General features: G+C 46.1%; 1 protein-coding gene across 1 annotated transcript in view; it reads left to right on the top strand.

Moving 5' to 3' along the window:
- Positions 1-11,326, top strand: part of LOC123751682 (serine/arginine repetitive matrix protein 5-like) — a 24,078-nt gene extending 12,752 nt beyond the window's left edge. The window contains exon 3 of the mRNA XM_069302268.1: positions 8,678-11,326. Coding sequence (XP_069158369.1) covers positions 8,678-11,326 — 2,649 coding nt within the window. The remainder of the gene's footprint in view (positions 1-8,677) is intronic.
- The last annotated feature ends 3,058 nt before the right edge of the window (positions 11,327-14,384 follow it).

Here is a 14,384-nt window from a genome sequence, read left to right as displayed (position 1 = left end):
CCCCATGGTGGGGAGGAGACCTGGGGAGCGAAGCTAGTAGACGTTATTGACAGGAATTTCCTAACACAGCATGTGAAAGAAGATACTAGGGAAAGAGGAGGGGATACGCCCAGCCTATTAGATCTCATTATCACTCAGAATGTAGAAGACATCGAGCAGTTGGAACATGAAATACCACTAGGAGCTAGTGACCATTGTGTCCTAGTCTTTGACTACATGATGGAGCTTAAAATTGTGACCAAAGGACAAGAGGTCCGGGAAAGGAGACTTGATTACAGAAAAGGGGACTACAGAAGGATAAGGGACTACCTGGGAGAAGTGCAGTGGGAGGAAGAACTTAGAGGAAAAACAGTGCAAGGTATGATGAACCAAGTCATATTGAAATGCAAGGAGGCTGAAGATAGATTTATTCCAACAATAAAGGAAAAAAGCAGGAGGGAATATAATAACCCATGGTTTAATAGACAGTGTCAGGAAGCAAAGGTGAGAAGCAGGAGGGAGTGGAGGAAGTACAGAAGACAAAGGACAGAGGACAACAGGATTAGATGTAACAGAGGTAGGAATGATTACATTAACATAAGACGAGTGTCGGAAAGAAATTATGAGAATGATATTGCAGTCAAAGCGAAAAAGCAACCAAAATTACTACATAGCCATATAAGAAGGAAGATGTCGGTAAATGACCAAATGACAAGACTGAGGAAAACAGAAGGGGCATATACAGAAAGCGACAAGGAAATCTGCGAGGTACTGAATGCAAAATTCCATGGAGTGTTCACAACCGAGCCTGAGCAGCTCCCATTGTTAGAAGAGATTACCCAAGATGAAAGACTATCAGATATAGAGGTGACAGCAGAGGATGTAATGAAACAGTTGACAACACTGGATGCAAATAAAGCTGTTGGACCAGACAAAGTATCACCGTGGATACTTAAAGAAGCAGCGCAGGCTCTCAGCGTGCCTCTGGCAATGATCTTTAATGAGTCACTTATGTCGGGAGAATTGCCCAGTTGCTGGAAGGAGGCAAATGTCGTACCGATTTTCAAAAAAGGTGATAGGGAGGAGGCACTTAACTACAGACCCGTATCACTGACAAGCATCCCCTGCAAAATACTTGAAAGAATAATTCGGCTAAGACTTGTTGAGCACCTGGAGAGCATTGGGTTTGTAAACAAGCACCAACATGGGTTCTGGACAGGGAAATCATGCCTAACAAACCTTTTAGAATTCTATGATAAAGTAACAAGGATAAGGCAGGACAGAGAAGGCTGGGCAGACTGCATATTTCTTGACTGCCAAAAGGCCTTTGATACGGTACCGCACATGAGACTGCTATACAAACTTGAGAGGCAGGCAGGAGTATGCGGAAAGGTCCTAGTATGGGTGAAGAACTACCTAACAGGAAGGAGCCAGAGGGTAATGGTAAGGGGCGAAAAGTCGGACTGGCGAACAGTAACAAGTGGAGTACCTCAAGGATCGGTGCTGGGACCGATCCTCTTTCTAATTTACGTGAATGATATGTTTACAGGAGTGGAATCATACATGTCAATGTTTGCAGATGACGCAAAATTAATGAGAAGAGTTGTGACAGACGAGGATTGTAGGATCCTCCAAGAGGACTTAAACAGGCTGCAGAGATGGTCAGGGAAATGGCTACTGGAGTTTAACACCAGTAAATGTAAAGTTATGGAAATGGGATCAGGTGACAGGAGACCAAAGGGACAGTACACAGTGAAGGGGAACAGCCTACCTGTAACGATTCGAGAAAGAGATCTGGGAGTGAATGTGACACCTAATCTAACTCCTGAGGCACATATAAATAGGATAACGACAGCAGCGTACTCTACACTGGCGAAAATTAGAACTTCATTCAGAAACCTAAATGAGGAAGCTTTTAGGGCGCTTTACACTGCCTACGTGAGACCCGTCTTAGAGTATGCCGCGCCATCATGGAGCCCCCACCTGAAGAAACACATTAAGAAACTGGAGAAGGTTCAGAGGTTTGCGACGAGGCTTGTCCCAGAGTTACGAGGGATGGGATATGAAGAGCGGCTGAAGGAACTGAACCTTACGACACTAGAGAAAAGAAGGGAGAGAGGAGATATGATAGGGACATATAAAATACTCAGGGGAATTGACAAAGTGGAAATAGATGAAATGTTCACACGTAATAATAACAGAACGAGGGGACATGGGTGGAAACTGGAAACTCAGTTGAGTCACAGAGATGTTAGGAAGTTTTCTTTTAGCGTGAGAGTAGTAGAAAAATGGAATGCACTTGGGGAACAGGTTGTGGAAGCAAATACTATTCATACTTTTAAAACTAGGTATGATAGGGAAATGGGACAGGAGTCATTGCTGTAAACAACCGATAGCTGGAAAGGCGGGATCCAAGAGTCAATGCTCGATCCTGCAAGCACATATAGGTGAGTACATATAGGTGAGTACACACACACACACACACACACACACACACACACACACACACACACACACACACACGCACACACACACACATATACACACACACACACACACACACACACACACACACACACACACACACACACACACACACACACACACACACACACACACACACACACACACACACACACACACGCACACACACACACACGCACACACACACACATATACACACGCACACACGCACACACACACACACACACACACACACACACACACACACACACACACACACACACACACACACACACACACACACACACACACACACACACACACACACACACACACACACACACACACACACACACACACACACACACACACACACATGGGGTAGCCAATAAAGCAGAAGAGATAAAAGAAAGAGTGAGGCAGACCCAGACATAGTGGCAATAGTGGAAACTAAAATAAATGGCATGATCTCGGATGCAATCTTTCCAGAGGGGTACCAGGTGATAAGAAAAGAAAGGACACAGAGACAGGGAGGAGGAGTGGCACTACTAATAAAGCGGAAATGGAAGTTTGATGAGCTGGAAAATCCGGGTACCAATGAAAGCACAAGCTTCATACATGGAACTCTGACAGTGGATGGGAAGAAGATTGTAATCTTGATACTCTACAATCCCCCACCAAACAGTAGAAGGCCCAGGCAGGAGTACGAGGACAGCAACAAGACATGTATGGATGAACTGCAGAGGGCAGCAACTTTAGCGCATAGAATGAGAGCGAAGCTGCTGGTCATGGGGGACCTAAATCACGGAGAGATAGATTGGGAAACGAGGAATCCCCATGGTGGGGAGGAGACCTGGGGAGCGAAGCTAGTAGACGTTATTGACAGGAATTTCCTAACACAGCATGTGAAAGAAGATACTAGGGAAAGAGGAGGGGATACGCCCAGCCTATTAGATCTCATTATCACTCAGAATGTAGAAGACATCGAGCAGTTGGAACATGAAATACCACTAGGAGCTAGTGACCATTGTGTCCTAGTCTTTGACTACATGATGGAGCTTAAAATTGTGACCAAAGGACAAGAGGTCCGGGAAAGGAGACTTGATTACAGAAAAGGGGACTACAGAAGGATAAGGGACTACCTGGGAGAAGTGCAGTGGGAGGAAGAACTTAGAGGAAAAACAGTGCAAGGTATGATGAACCAAGTCATATTGAAATGCAAGGAGGCTGAAGATAGATTTATTCCAACAATAAAGGAAAAAAGCAGGAGGGAATATAATAACCCATGGTTTAATAGACAGTGTCAGGAAGCAAAGGTGAGAAGCAGGAGGGAGTGGAGGAAGTACAGAAGACAAAGGACAGAGGACAACAGGATTAGATGTAACAGAGGTAGGAATGATTACATTAACATAAGACGAGTGTCGGAAAGAAATTATGAGAATGATATTGCAGTCAAAGCGAAAAAGCAACCAAAATTACTACATAGCCATATAAGAAGGAAGATGTCGGTAAATGACCAAATGACAAGACTGAGGAAAACAGAAGGGGCATATACAGAAAGCGACAAGGAAATCTGCGAGGTACTGAATGCAAAATTCCATGGAGTGTTCACAACCGAGCCTGAGCAGCTCCCATTGTTAGAAGAGATTACCCAAGATGAAAGACTATCAGATATAGAGGTGACAGCAGAGGATGTAATGAAACAGTTGACAACACTGGATGCAAATAAAGCTGTTGGACCAGACAAAGTATCACCGTGGATACTTAAAGAAGCAGCGCAGGCTCTCAGCGTGCCTCTGGCAATGATCTTTAATGAGTCACTTATGTCGGGAGAATTGCCCAGTTGCTGAAAGGAGGCAAATGTCGTACCGATTTTCAAAAAAGGTGATAGGGAGGAGGCACTTAACTACAGACCCGTATCACTGACAAGCATCCCCTGCAAAATACTTGAAAGAATAATTCGGCTAAGACTTGTTGAGCACCTGGAGAGCATTGGGTTTGTAAACAAGCACCAACATGGGTTCTGGACAGGGAAATCATGCCTAACAAACCTTTTAGAATTCTATGATAAAGTAACAAGGATAAGGCAGGACAGAGAAGGCTGGGCAGACTGCATATTTCTTGACTGCCAAAAGGCCTTTGATACGGTACCGCACATGAGACTGCTATACAAACTTGAGAGGCAGGCAGGAGTATGCGGAAAGGTCCTAGTATGGGTGAAGAACTACCTAACAGGAAGGAGCCAGAGGGTAATGGTAAGGGGCGAAAAGTCGGACTGGCGAACAGTAACAAGTGGAGTACCTCAAGGATCGGTGCTGGGACCGATCCTCTTTCTAATTTACGTGAATGATATGTTTACAGGAGAGGAATCATACATGTCAATGTTTGCAGATGACGCAAAATTAATGAGAAGAGTTGTGACAGACGAGGATTGTAGGATCCTCCAAGAGGACTTAAACAGGCTGCAGAGATGGTCAGGGAAATGGCTACTGGAGTTTAACACCAGTAAATGTAAAGTTATGGAAATGGGATCAGGTGACAGGAGACCAAAGGGACAGTACACAGTGAAGGGGAACAGCCTACCTGTAACGATTCGAGAAAGAGATCTGGGAGTGAATGTGACACCTAATCTAACTCCTGAGGCACATATAAATAGGATAACGACAGCAGCGTACTCTACACTGGCGAAAATTAGAACTTCATTCAGAAACCTAAATGAGGAAGCTTTTAGGGCGCTTTACACTGCCTACGTGAGACCCGTCTTAGAGTATGCCGCGCCATCATGGAGCCCCCACCTGAAGAAACACATTAAGAAACTGGAGAAGGTTCAGAGGTTTGCGACGAGGCTTGTCCCAGAGTTACGAGGGATGGGATATGAAGAGCGGCTGAAGGAACTGAACCTTACGACACTAGAGAAAAGAAGGGAGAGAGGAGATATGATAGGGACATATAAAATACTCAGGGGAATTGACAAAGTGGAAATAGATGAAATGTTCACACGTAATAATAACAGAACGAGGGGACATGGGTGGAAACTGGAAACTCAGTTGAGTCACAGAGATGTTAGGAAGTTTTCTTTTAGCGTGAGAGTAGTAGAAAAATGGAATGCACTTGGGGAACAGGTTGTGGAAGCAAATACTATTCATACTTTTAAAACTAGGTATGATAGGGAAATGGGACAGGAGTCATTGCTGTAAACAACCGATAGCTGGAAAGGCGGGATCCAAGAGTCAATGCTCGATCCTGCAAGCACATATAGGTGAGTACATATAGGTGAGTACACACACACACACACACACACACACACACACACACACACACACACACACACGCACACACACACACATATACACACACACACACACACACACACACACACACACACACACACACACACACACACACACACACACACACACACACACACACACACACACACACACACACACACACACACACACGCACACACACACACACACACACACACACACACACACACACACACACACACACACACACACACACACACACACACACACACACACACACACACACACACACACACACACACACACACACACACACACACACACACACACACACGCACACACACACACACGCACACACACACACATATACACACGCACACACGCACACACACACACACACACACACACACACACACACACACACACACACACACACACACACACACACACACACACACACACACACACACACACACACACACACACACACACGCACACACACACACACGCACACACACACACATATACACACGCACACACGCACACACACACACACACACACACACACACACACACACACACACACACACACACACACACACACACACACACACACACACACACACACACACACACACACACACACAGAGTAAACACAAACAACAGTAAAGGAACAGGTTATGAGATTAAGGATAGGGGCGGAAGGATTCACTACAAATGACAAGGAAGTGTGTGAGGAATTGAATAAGAAATTCCAGGAGGTCTTCACCTTAGAGCAAGGAGAAATTCCAGAGGTAAGTGAGGGAATAGCTAACCAGGAACCACTGGAAGAGTTTGAGATTACCAGTGGGGAAGTAAGGAAGTGTTTACTAGAGTTGGACGTGACGAAGGCTATAGGCCCAGATGGAATCTCCCCTTGGGTTCTAAAGGAAGGAGCAAGAGAACTGAGCCTACCACTCTCCATAGTGTATAACAAATCACTGGCAACAGGGGAACTGCCAGATATTTGGAAAGCAGCTAACGTAGTCCCGATATACAAGAAAGGGGATAGACAGGAGGCACTAAACTACAGGCCAGTGTCCCTAACCTGCATACCATGCAAGCTGATGGAGAAGATTGTGCGAAAAAAACTAGTGGAGCATCTGGAGCGAAGGAACTTTGTAACACAGCATCAACATGGGTTCAGGGATGGCAGGTCCTGCCTCACAGGGTTACTTGAATTCTACGACCAGGCAACAAAAATAAGGCAAGAAAGAGAAGGGTGGGCAGACTGCATATTTTTGGATTGTCTGAAAGCCTTTGATACAGTGCCACACAAGAGGCTAGTGCGAGAGTTGGAGATGCAGGCTGGAGTGAGAGGGAAGGTACTCCGGTGGATAGAGGAGTACCTAAGCAACAGGAGACAACGAGTCTGTGTGAGGGGTGAGGTCTCAGATTGGCGAGACGTCACAAGTGGAGTCCCGCAGGGGTCAGTTCTTGGACCTATACTGTTTCTGGTATATGTAAATGATCTCCCAGAGGGTATAGATTCGTTCCTCTCAATGTTTGCCGACGATGCAAAAATTATGAGGAGGATTGAAACAGAGGATGATAGTAGGAGGCTACAAGATGACCTGGATAGACTGAGTGAATGTTCCAACAAATGGCTGTTGAAGTTCAACCCGAGTAAATGCAAAGTAATGAAACTAGGCAGTGGAAACAGGAGGCCAGGCACAGAATACAGAATAGGAGATGAAGTACTTAATGAAACAGACAGAGAGAAAGATCTAGGAGTTGATATCACACCAAACCTGTCTCCTGAAGCCCACATAAAGAGGATAACGTCTGCGGCATATGCGAGGCTGGCTAACATCAGAACGGCGTTCAGGAACCTGTGTAAGGAATCATTCAGAATCTTGTACACCACATATGTAAGACCAATCCTGGAGTATGCGGCCCCAGCATGGAGCCCGTACCTTGTCAAGCACAAGACGAAGTTGGAAAAAGTCCAAAGGTATGCTACTAGACTAGTCCCAGAACTAAGAGGCATGAGTTATGAGGAAAGGCTGCGGGAAATGCACCTTACGACACTGGAAGACAGAACAGTAAGTGAGGACATGATCACAACCTACAAAATCCTCAGGGGAATCAACCGGGTAAACAAGGATGAACTATTCAACACTGGTGGGACGCGAACAAGGGGACACAGGTGGAAGCTGAGTACCCAAATGAGCCACAGAGACGTTAGAAAGAACTTTTTCAGTGTCAGAGTAGTTAGTAAATGGAATGCATTAGGAAGTGATGTGGTGGAGGCTGACTCCATACACAGTTTCAAATGTAGATATGATAGAGCCCAATAGGCTCAGGAATCTGTACACCAGTTGATTGACGGTTGAGAGGCGGGACCAAAGAGCCAGAGCTCAACCCCCGCAAGCACAATTAGGTGAGTACAATTAGGTGCGTACACACACACACACACACACACGCACGCACACACACACACGCACACACACACACACACACACACACACACAGCGAGGCGGGACCAAAGAGCCAGAGCTCAACCCCCGCAAGCAGAATTAGGTGAGTACACACACACACACACACACACACACACATACACACACACACACACACCTGTAGCATTAACCAGTGATGCATCCATTTAGAAAGTAGGGAGCTGCCAGACAGTCAGTAAACGGCGCACGCAGTGCCAGTTTATAAGGCATAGCCAGACGGGCGAAACTACAGCCCATAGCCACTGATATGTATACCATGGAAGGTTCCCAACAGAAAACATAGACGACCAGTTCAACACTTTGAAGTTATTAAACACGTAACCAGAGAACAATATGGGTTCAGGAAACTCCTGAACAACAGAGATAAAAGATAGTGATAACAAGGTGGGACTAATCAACCAGAATAGAAGAGGGTGGCGTGAAGGCATTGTTATGGAGTGACAAAAACCTTTTGGCACTGTGCTACAGTGTGCACTAATAAGAGCTAGACAGCGTGTCCTTGACAAGCAACATGACAGTGTGCTTGAGAAGCAACAGAGCAACAGTGCACGACAAGCAACAGAGCAACAGTGCGCGACAAGCAACAGAGCACAGTGCACGACAAGCAACAGAGCAGAGTGTACGACAAGCAACAGAGCAGGGTGCACGACAAGCAACAGAACAGAGTGCACGACAAGCAACAGAGCAGAGTGCACGACAAGCAACAGAGCAGAGTGCACGACAAGCAACAGAGCAACAGTGCACGACAAGCAACAGAGCAGCGTGCACGACAAGCAACAGAGCAGAGTGCACGACAAGCAACAGAGCAGCGTGCACGACAAGCAACAGAGCAGCGTGCACGACAAGCAACAGAGCAACAGTGCACGACAAGCAACAGAGCAACAGTGCACGACAAGCAACAGAGCAGAGTGCGCGACAAGCAACAGAGCAGAGTGCGCGACAAGCAACAGAGCAACAGTGCACGACAAGCAACAGAGCAACAGTGCACGACAAGCAACGAAGCACAGTGCACGACAAGCAACAGAGCAGAGTGCACGACAAGCAACAGAGCAGAGTGCACGACAAGCAACAAAGCAACAGTGCACGACAAGCAACAGAGCAGAGTGCACGACAAGCAACAGAGCAACAGTGCACGACAAGCAACAGAGCAACAGTGCACGACAAGCAACAGAGCAACAGTGCACGACAAGCAACAGAGCAACAGTGCACGACAAGCAACAGAGCAACAGTGCACGACAAGCAACAGAGCAGAGTGCACGACAAGCAACAGAGCAACAGTGCACGACAAGCAACAGAGCAGCGTGCACGACAAGCAACAAAGCAACAGTGCACGACAAGCAACAGAGCAGAGTGCACGACAAGCAACAGAGCAACAGTGCTCGACAAGCAACAGAGCAGAGTGCACGACAAGCAACAAAGCAACAGTGCACGACAAGCAACAGAGCAGAGTGCACGACAAGCAACAGAGCAACAGTGCACGACAAGCAACAGAGCAACAGTGCACGACAAGCAACAGAGCAACAGTGCGCGACAAGCAACAGAGCAACAGTGCACGACAAGCAACAGAGCAACAGTGCACGACAAGCAACAGAGCAACAGTGCGCGACAAGCAACAGAGCAACAGTGCACGACAAGCAACAGAGCAACAGTGCACGACAAGCAACAGAGCAACAGTGCACGACAAGCAACAGAGCAACAGTGCACGACAAGCAACAGAGCAGGGTGCACGACAAGCAACAGAGCAGAGTGCACGACAAGCAACAGAGCAACAGTGCACGACAAGCAACAGAGCAACAGTGCACGACAAGCAACAAAGCAGAGTGCACGACAAGCAACAGAGCAACAGTGCACGACAAGCAACAGAGCAGAGTGCGCGACAAGCAACAGAGCAGAGTGCGCGACAAGCAACAGAGCAGAGTGCACGACAAGCAACAGAGCAGAGTGCACGACAAGCAACAGAGCAACAGTGCACGACAAGCAACAGAGCAACAGTGCACGACAAGCAACAGAGCAGCGTGCGCGACAAGCAACAGAGCAGCGTGCACGACAAGCAACAGAGCAGAGCGCACGACAAGCAACAGAGCAACAGTGCACGACAAGCAACAGAGCAGAGTGCGCGACAAGCAACAGAGCAGAGTGCGCGACAAGCAACAGAGCAACAGTGCACGACAAGCAACAGAGCAGAGTGCGCGACAAGCAACAGAGCAGAGTGCGCGACAAGCAACAGAGCAGAGTGCACGACAAGCAACAGAGCAGAGTGCACGACAAGCAACAGAGCAACAGTGCACGACAAGCAACAGAGCACAGTGTACGACAAGCAACAGAGCAGCGTGCACGACAAGCAACAGAGCACAGTGCACGACAAGCAACAGAGCACAGTGTACGACAAGCAACAGAGCAGCGTGCGCGACAAGCAACAGAGCAACAGTGCACGACAAGCAACAGAGCACAGTGCACGACAAGCAACAGAGCACAGTGTACGACAAGCAACAGAGCAGGGTGCACGACAAGCAACAGAGCACAGTGTACGACAAGCAACAGAGCAGGGTGCACGACAAGCAACAGAGCAGGGTGCACGACAAGCAACAGAGCAGGGTGCACGACAAGCAACAGAGCACAGTGTACGACAAGCAACAGAGCAGAGCGCACGACAAGCAACAGAGCAGAGTGCACGACAAGCAACAGAGCAGAGCGCACGACAAGCAACAGAGCAGAGTGCACGACAAGCAACAGAGCAGGGTGCACGACAAGCAACAGAGCAGAGCGCACGACAAGCAACAGAGCAGAGTGCACGACAAGCAACAGAGCAGAGTGCACGACAAGCAACAGAGCAGGGTGCACGACAAGCAACAGAGCAGAGTGCACGACAAGCAACAGAGCAACAGTGCACGACAAGCAACAGAGCAGAGTGCACGACAAGCAACAGAGCAGGGTGCACGACAAGCAACAGAGCAGAGTGCACGACAAGCAACAGAGCAACAGTGCACGACAAGCAACAGAGCAGAGTGCACGACAAGCAACAGAGCAACAGTGCACGACAAGCAACAGAGCAGAGTGCACGACAAGCAACAGAGCAGAGTGCACGACAAGCAACAGAGCACCAGAAAGACTCACTGAAATATGCTCCTTGAAATATATATTCGTTTGAAATGTACTGTCTTTATTATTGACTCTAAAATATACTCTCTAAAATATACTCTCTGATTTATAATTAAAAATACTCTATGAAAAATAATACTTGACGTATATTTTCTGAATTATAAACTCTAAAATATACTCTTTAAAATATGCTCTCTAAAATATAATCTGAATTAAGCTCTGAAATATACTTTCTGAATTATATTCTCTGAAATATACTCTCTGAATTATATTCTCTGAAATATACTCTCTGAATTATATTCTCTGAAATATACTCTTTGAATTATATTCTCTGAAATATATTTTCTGAAATATACTCTCTGAATTATAATATCTGAAACATACTCTCTAAATTATACTCTGAAATATACCCCTTCCTGATATAACGACTAAAATATACTTTCAGATATATTCGCTGAATTGCTCTCTCTGAAATATAGTCTCTAATATATTCACTCTGAAACATTTGCCAAAATGTTTCAGATATAAACGTAAATACTCTGAAATATGCTCTCTGAAAATATATCTAAAATATTTCAGATATATTTCAGATATACTCTGAAATATGCTCTCTGCACCGAGAGGTTGCCACCTCTGCACCGAGAGGTTGCCACCTCTGCACCGAGAGGTTGCCACCTCTGCACCGAGAGGTTGCCACCTCTGCACCGAGAGGTTGCCACCTCTGCACCGAGAGGTTGCCACCTCTGCACCGAGAGGTTGCCACCTCTGCACCGAGAGGTTGCCACCTCTGCACCGAGAGGTTGCCACCTCTGCACCGAGGGGTTGCCACCTCTGCACCGAGAGGTTGCCACCTCTGCACCGAGAGGTTGCCACCTCTGCACCGAGAGGTTGCCACCTCTGCACCGAGAGGTTGCAACCTCTGTAATGTGTTGCAACTGTTGAACGGATCGTTAATAATTCCTGGAATCGCCGTGATAACGATTGGTGCGCGTCCGCAGACAAATTTGTTTAAAATTGGTTTAAAAATTGGTTTAAAATTGGAATATAATTTGCCGTGAAGTATTTTTTTGACAAAAATGCATTGATGACCTTTGGGGAATATTTTAAGATTTCATGTATTTTAATTGTTTAATTAAGTTATAATGAAGTTATAATGAATAATAATATAACTATACTTAAGTTATAATATAAAATTATTTATGAAGTTATAAATTTAATTATTTTTATGAAATGAATGATTAAAAACATAATAATTGTATTGGATTGTGACCAATGTTATACATTTTGTAATATAAAATATTGACATCTATCTGTATCTATAAATTAGAATGTCTGTCTGTTCGAGTTTGGAAGGCTGAAGATTAGAGTCAACCTCTTCACATTTTCACAGTAATTGCTGTAGGGTACGTGCCCATGATGGGCAGGTTGGAGTTTTGCATTTATCACCAGTCACCATGCAACTTTGCATGGTGATTAGTGATTGTTGAAGAGTCTCGTAAGAGGGCCGAGGACGGCCCCGTTGCCTCCCTTGAAGAAGAATCGATATATACAGCAAATACAGTCACTGGATATGAAATGTGCATACAGATGTCCGTAGAGTTTATCATTCACTTGCATTACAGTTTATTCAGATATTGACACGTACAATGAATGTTCAGATGACAGACTTTTGTTTTGGACCCAACCTTTTGATAACAATGATGTAGATAGTGTGTAGTATAATGTAGATAGTGTGTAGTATAATGTAGATAGTGTGTAGTGGAAATAGTTACAGTGATGGGGAGAGTATAGGGTGGCGATGGGGAGGGGCGGGGGGGGGGGGTTAGTGATGAGTATGGTGAGATGTTTAGAGTGATGATGATATAGTGTGTTGTGAAAATGGCTACAGAGTTGAGGTGAAACAGTGAGGGTTGATTTCTGGGTGGAGACCTGGGAGGGTGTGTGTGTGTGTGGGAGAGACCTGGGAGGGTGTGTGTGTGTGGGAGAGACCTGGGAGGGTGTGTGTGTGTGGTGATTTTCCGATGATTTCCGTGTTTTTTGTTAAGACTTCTCTGGTGATGGTCTGGTTGTGGAATTAAGCGAAGGCAGCTAAGAGCCTTCGTGAGAACAAGGAGATAGTCGTCAGGAGAGGTGACAAGTCGCCAATATACGCCATTCTTTAAAAAGACGAATATCTGGCGAAAATGAACCTCATTCTTTCTGACCGAACTAAATTCCAAAGGGTAATGAAGGACACTACAGCCGAATTGAAAGCAAAGGTCAACAAATTGATTGAAACTGTGAACGCCAAGAAATCCGGACTCCACCTGCCAAAGATTATTGGGGAATATATGCCTGGATACGCGTATGGAAATGTCAAGACACATAAGCTTGGAAACCCACTTCGGCCAATCATCAGCCAGACACCCACACCCACGTACAGACTGGCGAAGCGACTCAACGGCTTGCTGACTCCTTATGTCCCTTGCACCTTCAGCCTGAAGTCTCCAAAGGAATTTGATGACTTACTGCGGGGAACACAGGCCACAGGGGATAAGAGCCTCGTTGGACGTAGAATCACTGTTTACCAACGTACCTGTGGATGAAACTATCGGGATGATAGCGGAGAGTGTATCGTGATCCGGCCTGTACTCCTCTTGACATACCATAAAACATTCTAAGGAAACTACTGCAAGCTTGTACTAAAGAGGCACCCTTCTTGAGCCCGGATGGGCACATATATAAGCAAGTAGATGGGGTCGCCATGGGTTCTCCCCTAGGTGTCCAGTTTGCGAACTTCTACATTGGTACCATTGAACAAAAGGTCTTAGTCGACATGAACTTGAAACTGGCCATATACTGCAGGTATGTTGACGACATTTTTACACAGGTACCTGATGTCAGACATCTGCAGGAGCTGAAGGAGGCATTTGAGTGGAATTCTGTGTTGCGTTTCACTTACGAGATGGAGAAGGATGGGAAGCTGCCCTTTCTAGATGTAACAGTCATGGAAAGGAGCGGAGGTTTCCACACTGCAGTCTACACTAAGGAAACAAACATAGGAATGTGCCTCAATGCCAACAGTGACTGCCCAGAC

The sequence above is a fragment of the Procambarus clarkii genome, chromosome 47, assembly GCF_040958095.1.
Source record: "Procambarus clarkii isolate CNS0578487 chromosome 47, FALCON_Pclarkii_2.0, whole genome shotgun sequence".
Classification (NCBI taxonomy): Eukaryota; Metazoa; Arthropoda; class Malacostraca; order Decapoda; family Cambaridae; genus Procambarus; species Procambarus clarkii.
This window is presented reverse-complemented; position numbering and strand designations above follow the sequence as displayed.